We start from the raw sequence: 16,927 nt of genomic DNA, 5'->3' as shown, positions 1-16,927 counted from the left end.
TTCAAAGATAAATAAAATTTAATATATTTGTCACGAGTTTTAATCAAATTTTGATATAATATGAATGAATGACCGGAATAAAAATAAATTTTAAAAATAAATTTTTTTTTTTGTTCCTCCTTGGATGAAAAGTCTCACGTCTGCTAATTTTGTAATAATCATATATTTATAATCAAAGAAATTCTATCTCACTGGCAAAAATGTTTTGAGAAACTCTAAAGCAAAAGTCACTAAAAGTTATGCTGAACTGTCATATTTATTATTTAAAAAAAAAAAAAAAAAAAAAAAACTAAGAACCACTTAACAACAGAACAGAAAACGTCGGTTGAAGCCTTGATTCCATGGAACTCAATGTACAAAATCCTCTCGACGTTGATTCGGAAATGTATTATTATCTTCGATCTTTCTTTTAGAATATCTCGTCGTTCGATTCTTCTTTTTGTCTGCAAACGCCAAGAATTTCCGCAGACGCGTAGGGGTAGAAGTAGAACTGCCGCTGGTCGACGGCGAAGCTTCTGGATCTCGTTTCAACTGGCGGTTGAATTGGCACATCGTCAAGAAAAAGTGAAGCAGAAGAGCGAGTAAACATACGCCGGCACAAATGGAGAACAGACCGATGAAACTCTGTAACTGAAGCTGTTCTAAATCGGATTCTCCAGAACTGCAAGACTTTCTTGAGAACCACTTATCGTGAAGCTTTTGAAGGCGGCCGCTCTCTGATAGAGTTAGTATGGCGGTCGATAAGTCGACTGCTAATGGAGAGTCTCGTGGAAATGCCTATCAAAAATGCAGAAAACTATGGTAAGATCTATGATATTCAAATTTGCTGCAGCAAACATCTAATTCCTTACAATAGTTTTCATCTTTCTTGACAAAGTATTTGAATTCTCAGCCAAATTTTAAGAACAAAAACAAGTTTCTGAACGATTTTTTTTTAGTTTTAAAATATTGATAGAAAGTAGATAAGAAACTTATAGTTAGAAGTATGAACGAAAAACTAAATAGCATTCAAAAGGAGCATAGTTACCAAACAAGAGCCTTAATAAGCAGAATTCATAGAGGAAAATTGATGAAAACTGTGAAGTTATGTCTTGATATACTTACAAATCCCCATCCACTTTTGGTGAACTGTTGGCCCCTAATTGAAAAATCGCAGTACTCTGTGAGAAAGAGGTCGATGTATGGTTGTTCGTCGACAATAGCTCCGACCGTTCCGTTTTTTAGGGCAGCAGCATACTCCTTTGGGGATCCAAGAGCAATTAGCCTAGACTTTTGGACGTTAAGTTGCTCAGTTAAGTAACTTTCAGCAAATGAACCAACTTGGAATCCTATAGGTACATGGCTAGATATCAATGAATCAATTCCTGTGATAGGTGAGGCTAGTTGTTGTACTGTGAATATGGATGTTAGACTAGCAGTGTAGCTCGAGTTGATAATTAGAACCACGAAAAGCCAGACGACAAGCACACAACGTCCGAGCGTGCTCACGACGTTTTCTCCTGAAAATGAGAATATTCAAAGCTTTGTAGCTCTTCGGAGGTTATGAAAAATACTTGATGGTAAGGTAACAAGCATGAATCTTCAAGTAAAAGACTTACTATGTGAAAAAAACATTGTAGAGAAGCCAAACCTGCATGACAAGGCAAGAAATACTAAGATGAGAAATGTACCATGATTGAAGAACATGCTGCATATTGGATTGACTATATCGATGTGACCTGAGCGATTCTTTAACTCGAAAAAGAACTATAGTTAACCTATAGTCACATTGCTAAATTGGGACAGGGTATAGAGAAGACAAAACGCTATTTCATTATTTCTCAAGTATACGACTGTCCTTTCAACACGGTCATTATTTCTCGAACGTTTCATTTGAGTTGATGTCAATCGTAGAGTTAACGAATGTTTTTTCAACATGGTCATCTCAAGTATCATTGCACAAACATATATCTAATGTAATATTTTCTTCTTTGTTCAGATCAAGTACTCACCAGAGGATCGTGACAAGTTGCGTCCTGGGATTTCCGCGGAATTCATCGTTTTTTCGATGTTCCAAAATCCACACGACTAATCCAATGAGGAGGAAAAAGGCTGCTGTGGCAATCCACATCATTGGTGTGAATGGGCGAAGGAATGCCAAAGGACTTGAATTCAACTTCTTGACAAGGATCATAACGACCAACCCCGAGTCGATATAAGGCTGTGTAAAGTCGACAACCTTTGTCCGACTAGTCACAATGGCAATGTCACCGACAGCAGCATCAAATTCCTACAAAGGTAGTATCCCTCATTCAGTAGAGTCTACATTCTTGCCATTACAAAAGAACAAACCAAAAAGCCCATTGAAAGTTTACTTACTTTCAATGCAACATTATTTACAAGCTCAAAGTAGCTAGGATTCTTCTCACCATCTCCAAACAAAACAAACTCATAATTCACTGCATATGGAAGCAAGTTTATGGCAGCAGTGAACACATCTATGCAGTATCCTCTGATTGTGCCATTACCATTACCCGGTGTCACAAATTCCTGATAACTAACTCTATGTGGAACGCCAATTCTTAACCGCCTTCCATCGAGTGGTAGAACCCAACCACGAGGCTTTATTCTTGATCCCCCAGGCCACACTATGCTGCTTAACTGTTGGGACGATGTAGAACGATTGGCTGATCGTTCATACAACGTTTCTGGTGTCACGATAGATAACCCGGAATAGTTGGACCAATACCCAATTCTCTTCATACCAGATTTCACAACATTTAAGATATCATATGAAGGATGTAAAGGATATCTATCTAGAAACTGAATAGGCCCTGTCAGACCAGTCATGTTGATGTTCAATACATTGTTAAGCAGTTCCTTTCCTTCATTAAAGATTCCTAGTGAGCTAAAATCCAAGCTCTCTCCACTAAGACTACCAACACGTTCATCTTTGGAGAAGGAAATGGTGCCATTTTGATCAAATAACTCTTTTAATCCTTTTGCAATCATCCAAACAGTATCATATGCATATAGGCTGTATGCATTCAACCCAACCGAGCCATTACTCAGCTCGTTCCAACGAGATATAAAAGATCGCTTCCTTTTAGAACTCGGTGTGTGCAGCCGAAGCGTAAGAACTCCTTGGATGGAGTTGGTAGTTTTCAAGGGAAGTGGTGAATAAGAATCTATTACTGTTGACAACCAACTAGAAGCTATCCAAACAAATCCAGCCCCCATCATTCCAAGGCTTTGAGCCACTTCAAAAACCAAGAAACCTGTTTTCGAGAACGTGTACAATACGATCACTCTAGATTCCATCGTTTTTATCTTTAGAAGTGCATCTCGAACTTCTGTTCTAGTTGCTGTTGGGTAAGGGGGAAGTGCCACTTTAGAGGAAATTTTTAAGCTTCTCTCTTCAAGTTTATCTCCTAATGCAACCATACCGTTTCGACAGTGATCATCGTCGGTGTAAACTACGACTATGTCGTGCCAATCATAATAACCGATAATGTCTGTAATTGCAGCCATTTGGAACTGATCATTTGGAGCTGTTTGAATGAAGTATGGATACTGCAGAGTAGCAAGTGCTGGGTCCAAGGCTGTGTATGATAATAATGGGACATGGAGTTCATTTGAAAGATGTGAGAGTATCTGTGCCATTGTAGCATCTTGAGGACCGATGATGGCAACTGTGCCAGACGTCATGTACTTCATTGCTGTGATCAACAAAGAAAAGAAAATTACTCGGTTCGCCGAAATGTTCATTTTGGTTCTCATACTTTCAACGTGTATTCATTTTAGTTCTCGTAGTTTCAAACGTTTATTTTGATCTATAACTCTTCAAAAGTGATTATGCAATAGAAGTCTTAGAAATCTATCGAGACGATCAAAAGTTTTCTTGAGGTGTTCGACTTCCATTTTGCTAAACACAGGTATCTTAAACTCACTGCTAGCAGATATTGTCCTTTTTGGGCTTTCCCTTCCAGGCTTCCCCTCAAAGTTTGTAAAACACGTCTACTAGGGAGAGGTTTCCACACCCTTATATAGAATATTTTGTTTTCTCTCCCGCCGATGTAGGATCTCATAATCCACCCCCTTCGGGACCCAACGTCCTTGCTCACACTCATTCCCCTTTCCAATTGACGTGGGATCTCACAATCCACCCCCTTCAGGACCCAGCGTCCTTACTAGCACTCATTCCCCTCTCTAACTGATGTGGGATCTCACATTCCACCCTCCTACGAGACCCAGCGTGAAACACTGGCGGTTTGCTCGGTTCTATGTTTCTGTTTGGGCAAGGGTAACGTAGTTATTCTTTAACCATGATTAGAGATCAAAATGGATCAAAGTTGAAAATTCAATAAAAGACCCAAATGACAAGAATCAAATTGACGAACAAGAAAGAACAACGTAGAGGGCTTGTGATGGGCAGAGTTATACCTCCTGTGATACCAAGAAAACCACTGTAATTAGCATCATGAATAGATATGGATAGCTTCCTTCCACCAAGAACACTTGGATCAGCATTCACATCTCTCTCAGCAGCCTCTATGGCTATCTTGGACACTTTCCCATTGACAGAAGCAAGTGAAAATATAGCTCCAACTTTCACTACCTCATGTCCTGAGCTCCCTTCTGAGATATAAAGGAGTGATAAAAGGAGCCAAACCATGTTCATAAAGATTAAGCTCAGAATTGAGCTTTCTATGTCGGAATGAATGAATAAAATGAGGTTGGAGGAGTAATGAACATCCCACAATGAACACCTGAGGAAATGAGACCACTTATAAGGAAAAGAAAAGCATATGCCTTTCTTTTAATAATAACAAGCATATTGAGATGTTCACAAATATGCTTACATGTTGAACCGGGTGGAATAGGGGAACGAAACATTCCTTATAAGAGTGTGGAAATCTCTTCCTAGCATACGCGTTTGAAAACCATGAGGCTGACGGTGATACGTAACGAGCTAAAGCAGACAATGTCTAGTAGTGATGGGTTTAGAATGTTACAAATGGTATCAGAGTTAGGCATTAGGCAGCTTAGGCCCTAAGGGGGGTGGATTGTGAGATCCCACATTGGTTGGAGAGTGGAACGAATTATTTCTTATAAGAGTGTGGAAACCTCTCTTTATCATGCGCGTTTTAAAAACCGTGAGACTGACGGTAATACGTAACGGGCTAAAGCAGGCAATATCTAGTAGTGGTGGGCTTAGACTGTTACAAATGGTATTAGAGTCAAACATTGGGCAGTATGCTAGCGAGGGCGCTTAGACCCTAAGAGAGGTGGATTGTGAGATCCCACATTTGTGGAGAGTGGAACGAATTAAGGTGTAGAAACCTCTCGTTGGCATGCGCGTTTAAAAACCGTGAGGCTAATGACGATATGTAACGGGCCAAAGCGAACAATATCTGCTAGCGGTGGGTTTGGGCTGTTACAAATAGTATAAGAGTCAAACACCGGGTGGTGTACTAACAAGGACGCTGGGCCTCCAAGAGGGGTGGATTGTGAGATCACACGTTGGTTGGAGAAGGGAACGAAGCATTTCTTATAAGGGTGTGAAAACCTCTCTCTAGCAAATGCGTTTTAAAAACTATGAGGCTGACGACGAAACATAACGAGTTAAAGTGGATAATATCTGCTAGCGATGAGCTGTTACAAAAAGATAGTTCTCAACAAGGGAACGGGCACAAGCAATCAAAATCGTCTCTATTAGTACGAGGTCTTTTCTCTGACAAAAAGTGTTAAAAAAAAATAATAAAGAACATACTAAGTTACACTAAGAACAAGAAGAAAGCATAAAAGATGATAAAAAGCAAGAAGCTTGAAGAGGAAGGGAAGTGGGCACTGAGCTTTGTGGAGGTACTTTCCAATATAATATACGATATTGTGGCACAGGCGACTCGGTAAGTTGGGAATCCACTCACCTGCTTGTGGAGGACTAACCCAAGTGGGAAGAGGTTACCCACGACCCATCAGCTTTGGGACCCAACGTCCTCGCTGGCACACCGCCTAGTGTCTGACTCTAATATTATTTGTAACTGTCCAAATTTACAGTTAGTCGTTGGGGGCCAGCGTTCTCGATGGCACACCGCTTGGTATCTAGCTCCGATATTATTTATAACTGTCCAAACCCACAGTTAGTCGTTGGAGACCCAGCGTTCTCACTGGCACACTGCTTAGTATCTAGCTCTGATATTATTTGTAACCGTCCAAACCCACAGTTAGATATTGTTTTCTTTAAGCTTTTTCTTTCACAACTTATGTCTAACTATCATGTAGGTTCTTATATTGTTCTCTTTGAGCTTTTCCTTTCACAATTTATGCCTAACTATCAAGTAGATTCTAATATTGTTCTTTTTGAGCTTTTCCTTTCACAACTTATGTCTAACTATCGAGGTCGTTCCTATTTATCAGAGTGGAGTTACACTGACCTAACAAGGGCGGGAATGGCTACAGAAGGGTCGAAAACGTAAGAATCTATGTATTATTTGTATAACGAGCCGCTAAGCCGAGCCGCGGAATGCAACGGAGCCGCCGACGAAGCCGGAGTACCGAGCCGAGGAGCCGAGAAGGTCACTGGCGGCGCACGGCTTCTGGCGCGGGCTGGTGTCGCTGGTCATGGGCCGGGATGATATGCGGCCCAGAGTCGGTGTCCGGGCCGTACGTTGGCTGAGGCGAGCTCGCGGGATACCCGAAGAACCGACCCGCGATCCGCTGCTCTGTCTTCCTCACTCGAGGAGTCCCGACGAACCCTAATCGCGGAACCCGATTACTGTTGCCGATGAGACCGTCGTCGTCCGTTCGTCCTTGACGGTGCGTCTGTGCCTCTTGTTACGAAATACCCCGGCGTTGGTTCGCTCCTACCTAAGAACTCACAAAGGTCCGAAGCCTCGCGGCGTTATCGATTCCCCACCTCACTCTTTCTGCTCCTCTCTCACAGGTACAACAACGACTCAAAAAGAAGTACGTCCTGTTACCAGACCTCGCCGGAAATCGCGAGATTTCCGGCGTTTCCTTTTTTTTTTTTTTTTTTTTTTTTCCTGGAACGCGTATCGTTACAAAGAGTTACGTTAAAAGAGGTGTGCATGAATGTGATGTTCATATTCATTATTTTGTTAATTGTATGTTGTGAATAAGCATCTTGAAGAATTTTAGTAATGTTTTCCTATTTAGTTAGAAATTTGCAGGCGTTATCAAAGTACCCTAAAATTCCAAGCAATGGAGGCCATGGTGAAAAAGTATCAGCAAAGATTCAGAAAGTTTAAAGATGAAATGGATCGCTGGGACGAGCTTCAAGTTCGCTTGATTTCACAGTTCACGAACGCTTCCTCCATCATTGGGAGGTTGCAGGTCAGCCTCAATTCTCATTTTATTATGCTGATAAATAATTTTTGTTTTCAGTTTCAAGATTAGAATCTTTGAAAAATTATTTTCAGGTGCTTCAAGATCCTAACAATTATGGCAGTCTGTCTGGCATGGATGGCATTGTAGATGCGCTATTGGCTAAGCAGATGGAATCGTTGCAACTCGTTTTCTCGTCTATTATAAAGACAATGTAGGTTTGTTTTTGTTTTTGTTTCAATTTCCTTTCTTGCTTCCGTGTGTGGTTCCTAGGATATGTCGGAATAAAAAACCAGACCGTTATGAAATTTTCAACTTCTACATAGCTCAATTGATTAAAACATATATCCTCGATCAATATGTTAGAAGTTCATGTCATTGAACAAGAAAATGACAATCATGAAATTTTTCCAAACAGTTCGACAAACGTTTTTGCTGTCTTGTTTACATCAGTGAAGAATCTGAATAATTTTCTCAGGGAAGAACTTGGGAATATTGTCCGTTCAATGGAGAAGATTTATCGTGATGGGAAGCAACTAATCAAAGGTGGTTCGAATCAGCCATCAACAAAACAACTGCAACAAAGAGTTGGATTAAAACCGAGTCTTGAAGATTGCTTGAATGGGTTAAGGCTTCTATGTGACATGCACCGCTCTGAGTACGAATTTTTCTGATCATGAAAGCAAGTTTTTTACTGGATGTGTATTTGGCTTCATAATGAACTTGTTTCAATCTCTTCAGGTACCATCTTAAAGAGTCTATGGTCTCAGCACTTCCAGAACTTTTCTGGAAACCCAGGTAACTTTATCCCATTGCTTTTGATAGTTGCATATGAAACATCCTTTTCTTGTAATGTTTCATATGAATTTATACATTATTAGATTCATTCCTTTTATCATCTTATTTTTGTTTTCTGCTTCCAAATTATGTTATTATTTATGGTCCATTTGTTTCCCTCTGAAAAAATGTGCATCTTGAATTGCTAGGAATCATAGTGCCCAAGATCTCAGTTCCTTACAGCAACTTTTGGTTGATCAGCCTAACATTCGGAAAGAGGAAGGTTAGTAGATGACTACTTTCGTTCGGCACTTCGTATTATGAACTTTAGTGATGAATGTGTAATCTATAAGTTTAGAAGTATCAAATCTGCATGAAAGAGGCCATTTAGTGTATACATTTGTTGGTAAGAAATTTAGTTTTTATGGAAAAAGATGGAAGAATGTATAGGTGGATACAAAAAGAACCCATTAAATGACTTCAATCCGAGAGGATCAAATCAAGTTGTAATAGCTCAAGTCCGCCGCTAGCAGATATTGTCCTCTTTGGGCTTTCCCTCTCAGGCTTCCCCTCAAGGTTTTTAAAACGCGTCTACTAGGGATAGGTTTCCACATCCTTTTAAGGAATGTTCAATCCACCTCCCTTAGTGGTCCAGCGTCCTCGTTAGCACACCTAATTAAGGCCGGTAATAGACACCAATAAGGATGAACTAAACCTAGCTACGCCCCAACCTTCCTCCCACAATCCACCGACCTCCCTAAAAATTCTGATGTTCCTCTCAAGCCAAAGTTCTCACAATAAGTCAAAGGAACAAGTCTGCCACAAAGAAGCACGATCTTGAACTTGAATTAGCTGCCTGGTCCTGGCTTTCAAGTATTCACTTACCATTACAGAGGCAAATCCTGCCTTGCTGTTTACTTTAATGGCTTTTGTTTGATCTAAGATCTCTTCTTCCCTGACAAGTATATTAAATATCATGTTTAGGGTCATATAGTTATCCCATGAAAAGAATCGAGTCGAGGTGCATAGAAACTGACCAAACGATCACAAATATAAAAAAAAAAAAACAGTATATTAAACCTATTGTCTAAAAAAAAATTGCTTAGTTTGGCCATCAAGTGGTCTATCTGTTGTCAGTGGGGTAGAGCTAAAATTGTGTTGCTTTTGCATCCATTTGGTGCTTGGATTAACTGTATTGATATGCTGCATTTTGACATATGCAAAATGGCTTGATTCTTGATCCTCTTTTGTTGTAGTTGAATTTATCTTTGATACCATACTGGTTCCGGAAGCTAGCTAAAATGATGAGATAATCAAACAGTTCAAGAACATTTCATTGCATCTACATGCCTTCTTCTAAGGAAGAATTTGTATTCTTGCAATGGCAAGAAATTTTCAGGAAGAGGAAGCTTCAAGGATATTTACCTTGTGAGAATACAACACCGACAATATCAATTGAAAAGCAAAGTAGTGTCGGTATTCATCTCTATTCCCCCGGTAGTAGTGCATTTGACGTTTTGGCCGATTATATGATTTAATCAGTTGAGTTATGTTGAGGTTAAATTTATGTTTTACTAGTGAGATTTTTTTATAATCTTTTTAGTTTTATGAACACACCATTAGTTTCAACAATATTCGTCGATGGTACATGACTACTACCACTGTGCCAAGCTACTTTGACGTGTATTAAGATACGACATAGAGACGACTCATCTACCATTACCAACCGGTGTGGTATTGCTTCCCATCCTTCTTCACGATCGTAGGTAGTAGGTTAGTAGGTTAGCAGGTTAGAGGAAGGAGATGAAGTAAAAGAACAAGGATGTTTTTGCCTTTAGACATATAAATGTGAAGCCTTTTGATGTGAGTTTCTGAAATGCAATGGTAAGAATGAATATTGGTGCACTTGCACTCATCTCTTGTATTTCGACCCTTGTGATTATAATAATACTTTTTGGCCATAATTTTCAGGGAATTCTTTCTTTTATGTTCTATGTTACGCCATTTGGTCGATAAAAACAATCGCATTTTTAAAAGCATAGAAAGTTTTAGTGTCGGTATAGAATCTATGGTGGCTACCTTTACCTTTATAAGATTTAATATCTGAATCAGACGATTGTCTGATAAGATTGATCGAGGTGCACACAAGATAGTCCGAACGCTCTGCTACAATTTCAAATACCCTGTTCATAGGTTAATCTTCTCTAATCTTCTCTATAATTATAGATAAATCCATTTGGCAGCAATGACATTTCATCCAACACAAAAACCCGTTTAATAATATCAAATTAGCATAACTGAGACTCATAACAACACATTCCATCATCTTGATATGAAACAATTTCACCAATATGATGAAATTGTAAAGAGCAAAGATCCCATCCAATGAAGATTTTAAGAAAATAATAGTAACTCTTCCACAAATATATTCCAATATTTAGCAAAATTGCTGCAAAAATCACTCTAAATAATCAAAAAAGGTCACATACAGAAGCAAGTCCAGCAGCCTCAAGGCTCAGTGGGATCATAGTTCAACAGGTAATAATACTGTGCAGATTAATCAAATTTATCACGCCAATAAGCTGTGCATAGGATTCTCTTAAAAAGAACATACAAATGAATTTAAAATTTATATAAAAAACAAAGAAAAAAAATTGAATACACAAAGGTGAACAGAAAAAATACATCACAAAGCATCAACCTGAGGCAAAGATGGGGGGCACACTGAGGACAAACCTACATCTCAAATAATATCATATTATCCCAAGCTTAAACCGCGTTCTAGAAGGCTTTAGACAAAATATATCATATGTAAAAGGAGCAATGCAAACCTGGCTAAAATGCACTCCAGTTATCTGATCCTTTCTTTGGAGTTTGATTATCCAGGGATGCCCGAAACGGCCCTGTTGATCCGAAGTCTGCATCATCGAATGATGGAAATCCGTGGCCTTGATCAAAATCTTTGCTGCTATGCATCGAATCGAACCGTGACAATGTAGGGAATTCCTGATCAAAGTCTTTGCTGCTGCGCATTGAATCGAATCGTGAGAATGAAGGGAATCCCTGATCAAAGTCTTTACTGCTGCGCATTGAATCGAATCGCGTCAATGAGGATCCACCCTGGTCAAAGTCTCTACTGCTGCGTGATGTATCAAACTGACCAAATGGTGAGAATCCAGGGCCCTGGTCGAAGTCTTTACTGCTGCGCATTGAGTCGAATCGTGCAAATGTGTCTCGCGGAGGGAAACCACCTTCATGCACACTGGAAGAATCAAACCTTGAGAAGCTCTCAAAACTTGGTTCTGATCCCTCGTGGTAATTGTTCGGAGAATTGCCCGAGTTGAAGAGTGGGGTGCTAGGAACAGACTCATCGAAAGCAAATGTACTTCTCTTGGCCTGGAATGGTTCTGTTCTTATAGGATTCAAGCCCAAGTCCCCAGAATCGAAAAAATAGTTGTCTCGGTTAACATCATTGTCAGTCTACAAAAAGTAAAAGGCAAAATTAAATATATGTATCAGCAGGTCTCACTAACAGCTTAACGAACAAACGCTGAAGGAAATGAACATTAGCAGCAAGCAGATCTAAACAAGATCTCAGAATCACCATACAAAAATGACATACTTATTAAACAATTGAAATTTTCAAGTACAAAGGTATTTAATGTGTGAATATATTGATACATTTAACAATTCATAATAGATATATCACATAAATGTAACAAAAAACTAGAACACAAAAAATTATAATTGAATAATTTTTAAGGGTTGCAATTGCAGTAACCATTCAATTGGTTTGTTTAGGGCTGGGTCATTCGTTTTTCATACTTGTTAGTGGTTGCCACATCAGTGTGTAACCTTCTCTCTTTTTTCGGATGAACAGATCCATGTGTCCGGAATTCAAAAGGAAAAAAAATGACTTTTTTTTTGCTTGTTGGGCATGTGCTCTGTTCATACATGTGTGTCCAACACGAGCACTCCGACATAAATAGAGCATCCATGTTTCCTACTTCCCAAGTATAAGGAACTGAATGCATCAGGAGGAAAGTTCAAGGGGAAAATATTTATAGAATAAAGTGAAAAGCATTTGTGCTAATTGATTCGTCAATTATAACGTACAGTTTAATGCTTACCTTAGTGGAACCTCCAGCGTTGAAGCCCCAAACAGAGTCAACATCGTCATTCATATCGAACGTTCCCCAAGCTGGTTCGTCATAGCTCTTGTCACCAGAAAACACAGATCCCGCACCTCCATGATCACTGAAGAAATAGTTAAAGATATAATTAATTCTTCAAGAGCAGAGAGAAAACTTCAATGCAAAAAAAGTCATAGGAATGATAGTAGATATGAACTCCTCTTGCAACTCTGGTTTCTTGATAAAGAATCAATTCTTTTTGTATATCTCCCCTCTCCTGGTTTTAAAATAAATCCGGAGTTTTCCCATAATTCCACTCTAACTGAACACCCAGCACCCTCCTTTTTACACTCCACTTTTGTGAATTAATATTATTTCTTAAAAACATATCAATAACAAAGGAACTCAACTAAAGATCAAGACCATGACCCATTACCCACAAAGAAATGGTTACACAGAAACAGGCTATAGAAGTGAAAAGTAAAAACAAAAACTCTTAGAGAAATAGCGACACAAGAAGACGAGTTAGATTGAGGAATTTTGATACATTAAATCATCACTAAAACTATAACAAATTTAAGTTGTTGGGCTACGGTAAAATATTTTCAACCCATTCTTCTTTGATACTTTATATCCGTTATATAGGGCCTAATCTTTTCAAATCATTTTCGAACACTCTCCCTCACCATGTACACTTTGGCCCAACATATGGTCATAAACACTACTTCGAGGGGGGGGAAAAAAAGACAGTTGACAATACCTTAGTGCGTCCTTATCACGGGGTGAAGTATCAAAGCCAGCAGCCTTCCCAAGATTGGAATCCCTATATTGAGTGTCCTTGTCACGGGGTGAAGCATCAAAGCCAGCAGCCTTCCCAAAATTGGAATCCCTGTGTTCCTTGGGACTTTCAATAACACTACTTGCAAAGGGGCTGTTAGGAGCACTTCTGGCTGATCCATCTTCACTTTTATTATCGTGTACGGAACCATTTTCAACAGCTTTTTCATCCATACTAGGAGGTTTCTCTCCCTTGGAATCAGCATCAGGTGTAGAACCTCCGTCCTTGGTATCAACATCTGGTGCAGGTGTAACTTTTTGGCTGTCAATGGCTGAACCTTGTTCTTTCTGCACCGACTCAGATTTGGATTTCTGCTTTGGAGGTGCTATGACATTCTGCACATCAAGAGTGAGTTCCTTGACAACAGTGAAACCTGAAAAAAAATTATGAATGATTCATCGTTCTGCAGTCACCACAAATAAGGTAAAGCAAGAAGGCATAATAATCAGTTAATGACTAATATAAATTCCTCTGGCATACCTTCCTCCTCAAATTTATCCCAATCCTCGTCCCAGTCAGCAGCTCCCACTTGGATGCCAGGTTGCCAGCCTTTATTTGAAACAATGAGGAAAATGATCAACAACAAAAGAAAACAAAAAGATCTTAAGAAGAACAAAAAAAAACTAAGGGAAAGAGAGAGAGAACATCCATTTATAATATAGCACCACCCCCCCCCCCCCCCAAAAAAAAAAAAAAAAAAAGATGATCTGTGTGCGAGGAATTTGAAGATGATATAAAACATCAAATTGGGGAGGTAGTATACTTTATAACCATAGGAACTATACTCCATATAATTATTACAAAAAAGTCTTTATTTGATATCAGCCAAATAGATTAAAAATCATCAAATTGGAAGTAAATGACTGATTTTCTTACACGTACATAGCAATTTAATGTTTTAAATTTTATTGTCGGAGACATAATTAGAATTGTTGTTAGTGTCGGAGTATCTAATTGAGTCACTACATTCTCATTAGAGGAAGGAAAGAAAAGACAAGCCTACAGTCTTCGTTACTAAATTCCAGTTAGTTTATAATGTACCCAAATTCACATTCACATATTTCTCTTAGTTAAGATATCAAGTAAGATTCAAAATACATGTCGGTCTAAAAATTCTTTAATTAAGATTGCATGTGTTATGACTGACTAGTTCACAAAAATGGAAGGTAAATCTTTCTGTTTTGCATGTAAATCATTCATAAGCAAGACATCTTGATTTTATTTCATGTCGACACAAAAATTGACACGGCTAGAAAGAAAACTGCTACCCAGACAACTGAGATTTGGCAGAGTAAATAATGCATTTCAAGAAACTTACCGAAAGGTAGTTCACTCAGAGTTATTGGTTTCGCACGCAAACCATAACTCTTGCAGCGTTCATTGAGAGATTTCACTAATTCTTCTATATCTGCTTGAATACGATCAGCACGAACCTGAAATTTTGGTTATAGAAATGACCTTAGATGAACTCCTGCACTGTTCAATCGGCCAGAAAACTAAAATTTACCTGAATAATGCCATCTTCACTAACATCTTCTTCCATCTTCACAATCGCATGATACAGTTCCATCTTCTTCTCCTAAACCAGAGTAAACAACAGCATCAAATATCATTAGTTTCTGAATGCATAGCATAGTTTAAATTGGTTCCCACAATCTGATTTACAAACAGTGAAGGAACCTGTATATCACGGAATGTAGCTTCTTCAACGGTTAATCTGGAGGCTACATCACCAGATTGTTTGTATTTCTCTTCATATTTCTTAGCAAGGGACTCTACCTGAAATAATCAATACCTTCAATGAGTTCACTATAATCATTTAAGTTAAACAAGGATGAACCACACATTATTCCATCAAATAGATACCTCACGTTTTTCTGAAGACACTCTTTCAGATATTTCATTCAGCCGATTGTCACATCTGCTCTTGTACAAGACCTTATTGAAGGAAGAAAAATTCAGGAAAAGCAGTAAGGTAATAAAGAACTAAATCCATCCTCATTGAACATATACAGCACAAAAGCCTAATTTAGCAAAAGCAAGACAGAAATGAGTGCTAATAAAATCATACACCTTTCAATCAAGCATGCGAGAGGTGCTCGGTTACATTTCTAGAATTTTATTATTTTTCACAGGAAACAGCTTTAAATTCACAGAATGAAAATAAATGCAAGGAAAAAGTTGCCAAAAACACCAATGCAAGGAGAAAATCAAATAATATCCAGAAAAAATATATATTTGTATTCTGCAGTTTTCTTTTCTCCCTTGCCTGTGTGGAGGGGGGAGGCAAAGCATCTGCAACATCAGAAGCATCATCTTTCCAAAACTCTTTGGACAATATTCATTACAGTCCATATATACGTATAACAACCACAAATACCCCATGGTTTAAAGAAAAAAGAGAATACATAAAAAAATTCTTCAGTACTTACAAGTTCTTGCATTTTAGTACGATAATACTCAATTTTCTGTCTAGATTCCGAAATTTCCTTCTCCAATTCTTCAACCTTCATTGAACAAATCAAGATGTGTCGAAGTATGAGTGACAGACAAATCACAAAAGCAGTAGTAAACATAAAGTATTTAATAACAGAGCAACTGATATTATGGCTTATTTTTAACAAACTAAAAATATTAATCCTCATGATGGCTTAGCACGAGGGGACTTCAAACTTCGATCAAAACTTCTGACTACAGAAGAAAAGAAGAAAAGAAAATAAGGGAGAAGATACACTAGCAGTAAGTTTTCCAATCTACAAAACCTATTTTCAAGAAATAAAAAAGAACATCTATGTGTACAAGTGGGGTGTCTTATTTCTCATTCCATGTTAACTCGGGTGAAATCGAACCAAGATCACTACTATGTTTATAACAGAGGATAGAACAAAAATAGGACATTAGAAGGAAATGAGGTGCCTTTTTCTCCGCATCTGCTGCTTCTTGGAACTTTGAGTTGAGGGAGTTCTGCTCCTCTGTACTAAGTTGACTAACAAGATTTTTCTCCAGCACAGGAACCTTTGATTTTGGCTTATTGGACTGTGGCTCATCCTCAACCGGGGAGGCAGCAGCAGGTGTAGGCGGTTGTACTCCAACTACAGGAGCTCCATGCACATTACCAGACCCAGGAACCCCTTGGTGCTGTTGGTAACCTTTTTTAATTAAAGAAAAGTGTTAGTGTTGGGGTAAATTTCATCCCACCGAGAGGAGTCCAACTAATTGCAAAAGGCCATGAAGTAACTCGTCAAAAGGGATTACCAGCTGTAGGTCTCCAAGCTGCATTGCTATAGTTAGATGCAGCCGGAGTTGCAGGATGACCATTGCTGGAAAAATCAAACACGACGTTGCTAGGAAGCATAGCAGGAAGAATGTGCCCTTCTCTATGTCGCTCCAACAAATAGAGTGCGATACAGAACTCCCTGACAGAAAGCATGCTATCATTATCTTGATCGGATAAGTCCCACACTTGCTTTAAAACCTCTGACAGATGTCAACAATAATATACTTGTGAGAATATCACTATCAACCGAGAAAATAATACTAATAACATAGATTTATCAAATAAACAAACAACCATTTAAATAAGAAAGAGAAAGATTCTAATCTGACCATCAATGAAACAATTCAAAATTTTCCAACTTCTAAGAAGAGAAAGGTTTAGCATAGTGCTGACTTTGTAGTAACTAAAGCAAGTTCAGAAAATATCACTTGGCAGACAGCCTACAAGCCTAAAATAAGGAAGATTGATCAAAGAATTTCTAACACAAACAACCACGGCACAAAGCAAGTTTCTTTACAAGCGGCAGTGTGTCTCAATATAAAGAAATCACACATGAAAAGAAAAGGAAATCCCCCG

At 38.6% G+C, this 16,927-nt stretch overlaps 3 protein-coding genes across 9 annotated transcripts in view; 1 reads left to right on the top strand and 2 right to left on the bottom strand.

The window, feature by feature from the left end:
- Positions 1–275: 275 nt before the first annotated feature.
- On the bottom strand, positions 276–4,739 carry LOC111435278 (glutamate receptor 3.2-like). Its single transcript, XM_023072715.1, has 6 exons — positions 4,423–4,739; positions 2,359–3,698; positions 1,992–2,269; positions 1,599–1,630; positions 1,105–1,499; positions 276–777 (listed from the first exon to the last, which is right to left on the bottom strand). Exons 1-6 carry the CDS (start codon positions 4,658–4,660, stop codon positions 349–351), a joined length of 2,712 nt encoding a protein of 903 aa, XP_022928483.1. The 5' UTR covers positions 4,661–4,739; the 3' UTR covers positions 276–348.
- Positions 4,740–6,663: 1,924 nt separating this feature from the next.
- On the top strand, positions 6,664–10,078 carry LOC111435044 (uncharacterized protein At5g43822). 5 transcript variants are annotated; one of them, XM_023072358.1, is made up of 8 exons: positions 6,664–6,925; positions 7,159–7,335; positions 7,422–7,540; positions 7,805–7,984; positions 8,068–8,124; positions 8,313–8,386; positions 9,503–9,569; positions 9,603–10,078. In XM_023072358.1, the coding sequence occupies exons 2-8, from the start codon at positions 7,204–7,206 to the stop codon at positions 9,634–9,636; spliced, it is 663 nt and encodes a 220-aa protein (XP_022928126.1). In that variant the 5' UTR covers positions 6,664–6,925; positions 7,159–7,203; the 3' UTR covers positions 9,637–10,078. The 5 variants fall into 5 exon arrangements, with proteins under 5 accessions (XP_022928126.1, XP_022928124.1, XP_022928125.1 ...); XM_023072356.1 differs by having other exon boundaries at positions 7,173–7,335; positions 9,503–10,078; XM_023072357.1 differs by having other exon boundaries at positions 7,163–7,335; positions 9,503–10,078.
- A 461-nt stretch (positions 10,079–10,539) lies between these two features.
- Positions 10,540–16,927, bottom strand: part of LOC111435284 (epidermal growth factor receptor substrate 15-like) — a 9,220-nt gene continuing 2,832 nt past the window's right edge. Inside the window, exons 3-14 of one of the 3 annotated variants that reach the window (XM_023072724.1) lie at positions 16,330–16,551; positions 15,991–16,223; positions 15,507–15,581; positions 14,941–15,012; positions 14,755–14,853; positions 14,582–14,653; positions 14,393–14,507; positions 13,555–13,623; positions 12,997–13,447; positions 12,234–12,360; positions 10,935–11,583; positions 10,540–10,650 (exon numbers count right to left, since the gene is read on the bottom strand). In XM_023072724.1, the coding sequence (XP_022928492.1) occupies positions 10,939–11,583; positions 12,234–12,360; positions 12,997–13,447; positions 13,555–13,623; positions 14,393–14,507; positions 14,582–14,653; positions 14,755–14,853; positions 14,941–15,012; positions 15,507–15,581; positions 15,991–16,223; positions 16,330–16,551 (2,180 nt within the window). In that variant the 3' untranslated portion in view covers positions 10,540–10,650; positions 10,935–10,938. Of the gene's footprint in view, positions 11,584–12,233; positions 12,361–12,996; positions 13,448–13,554; positions 13,624–14,392; positions 14,508–14,581; positions 14,654–14,754; positions 14,854–14,940; positions 15,013–15,506; positions 15,582–15,990; positions 16,224–16,329; positions 16,552–16,927 lie in introns of all 3 variants that reach the window. The other 2 variants (XM_023072723.1, XM_023072722.1) reach the window with 2 other exon arrangements.

This window comes from Cucurbita moschata, unplaced genomic scaffold (genome assembly GCF_002738365.1).
Source record: "Cucurbita moschata cultivar Rifu unplaced genomic scaffold, Cmos_1.0 Cmo_Scf00048, whole genome shotgun sequence".
In the NCBI taxonomy this organism is placed as follows: Eukaryota; Viridiplantae; Streptophyta; class Magnoliopsida; order Cucurbitales; family Cucurbitaceae; genus Cucurbita; species Cucurbita moschata.
This window is presented reverse-complemented; position numbering and strand designations above follow the sequence as displayed.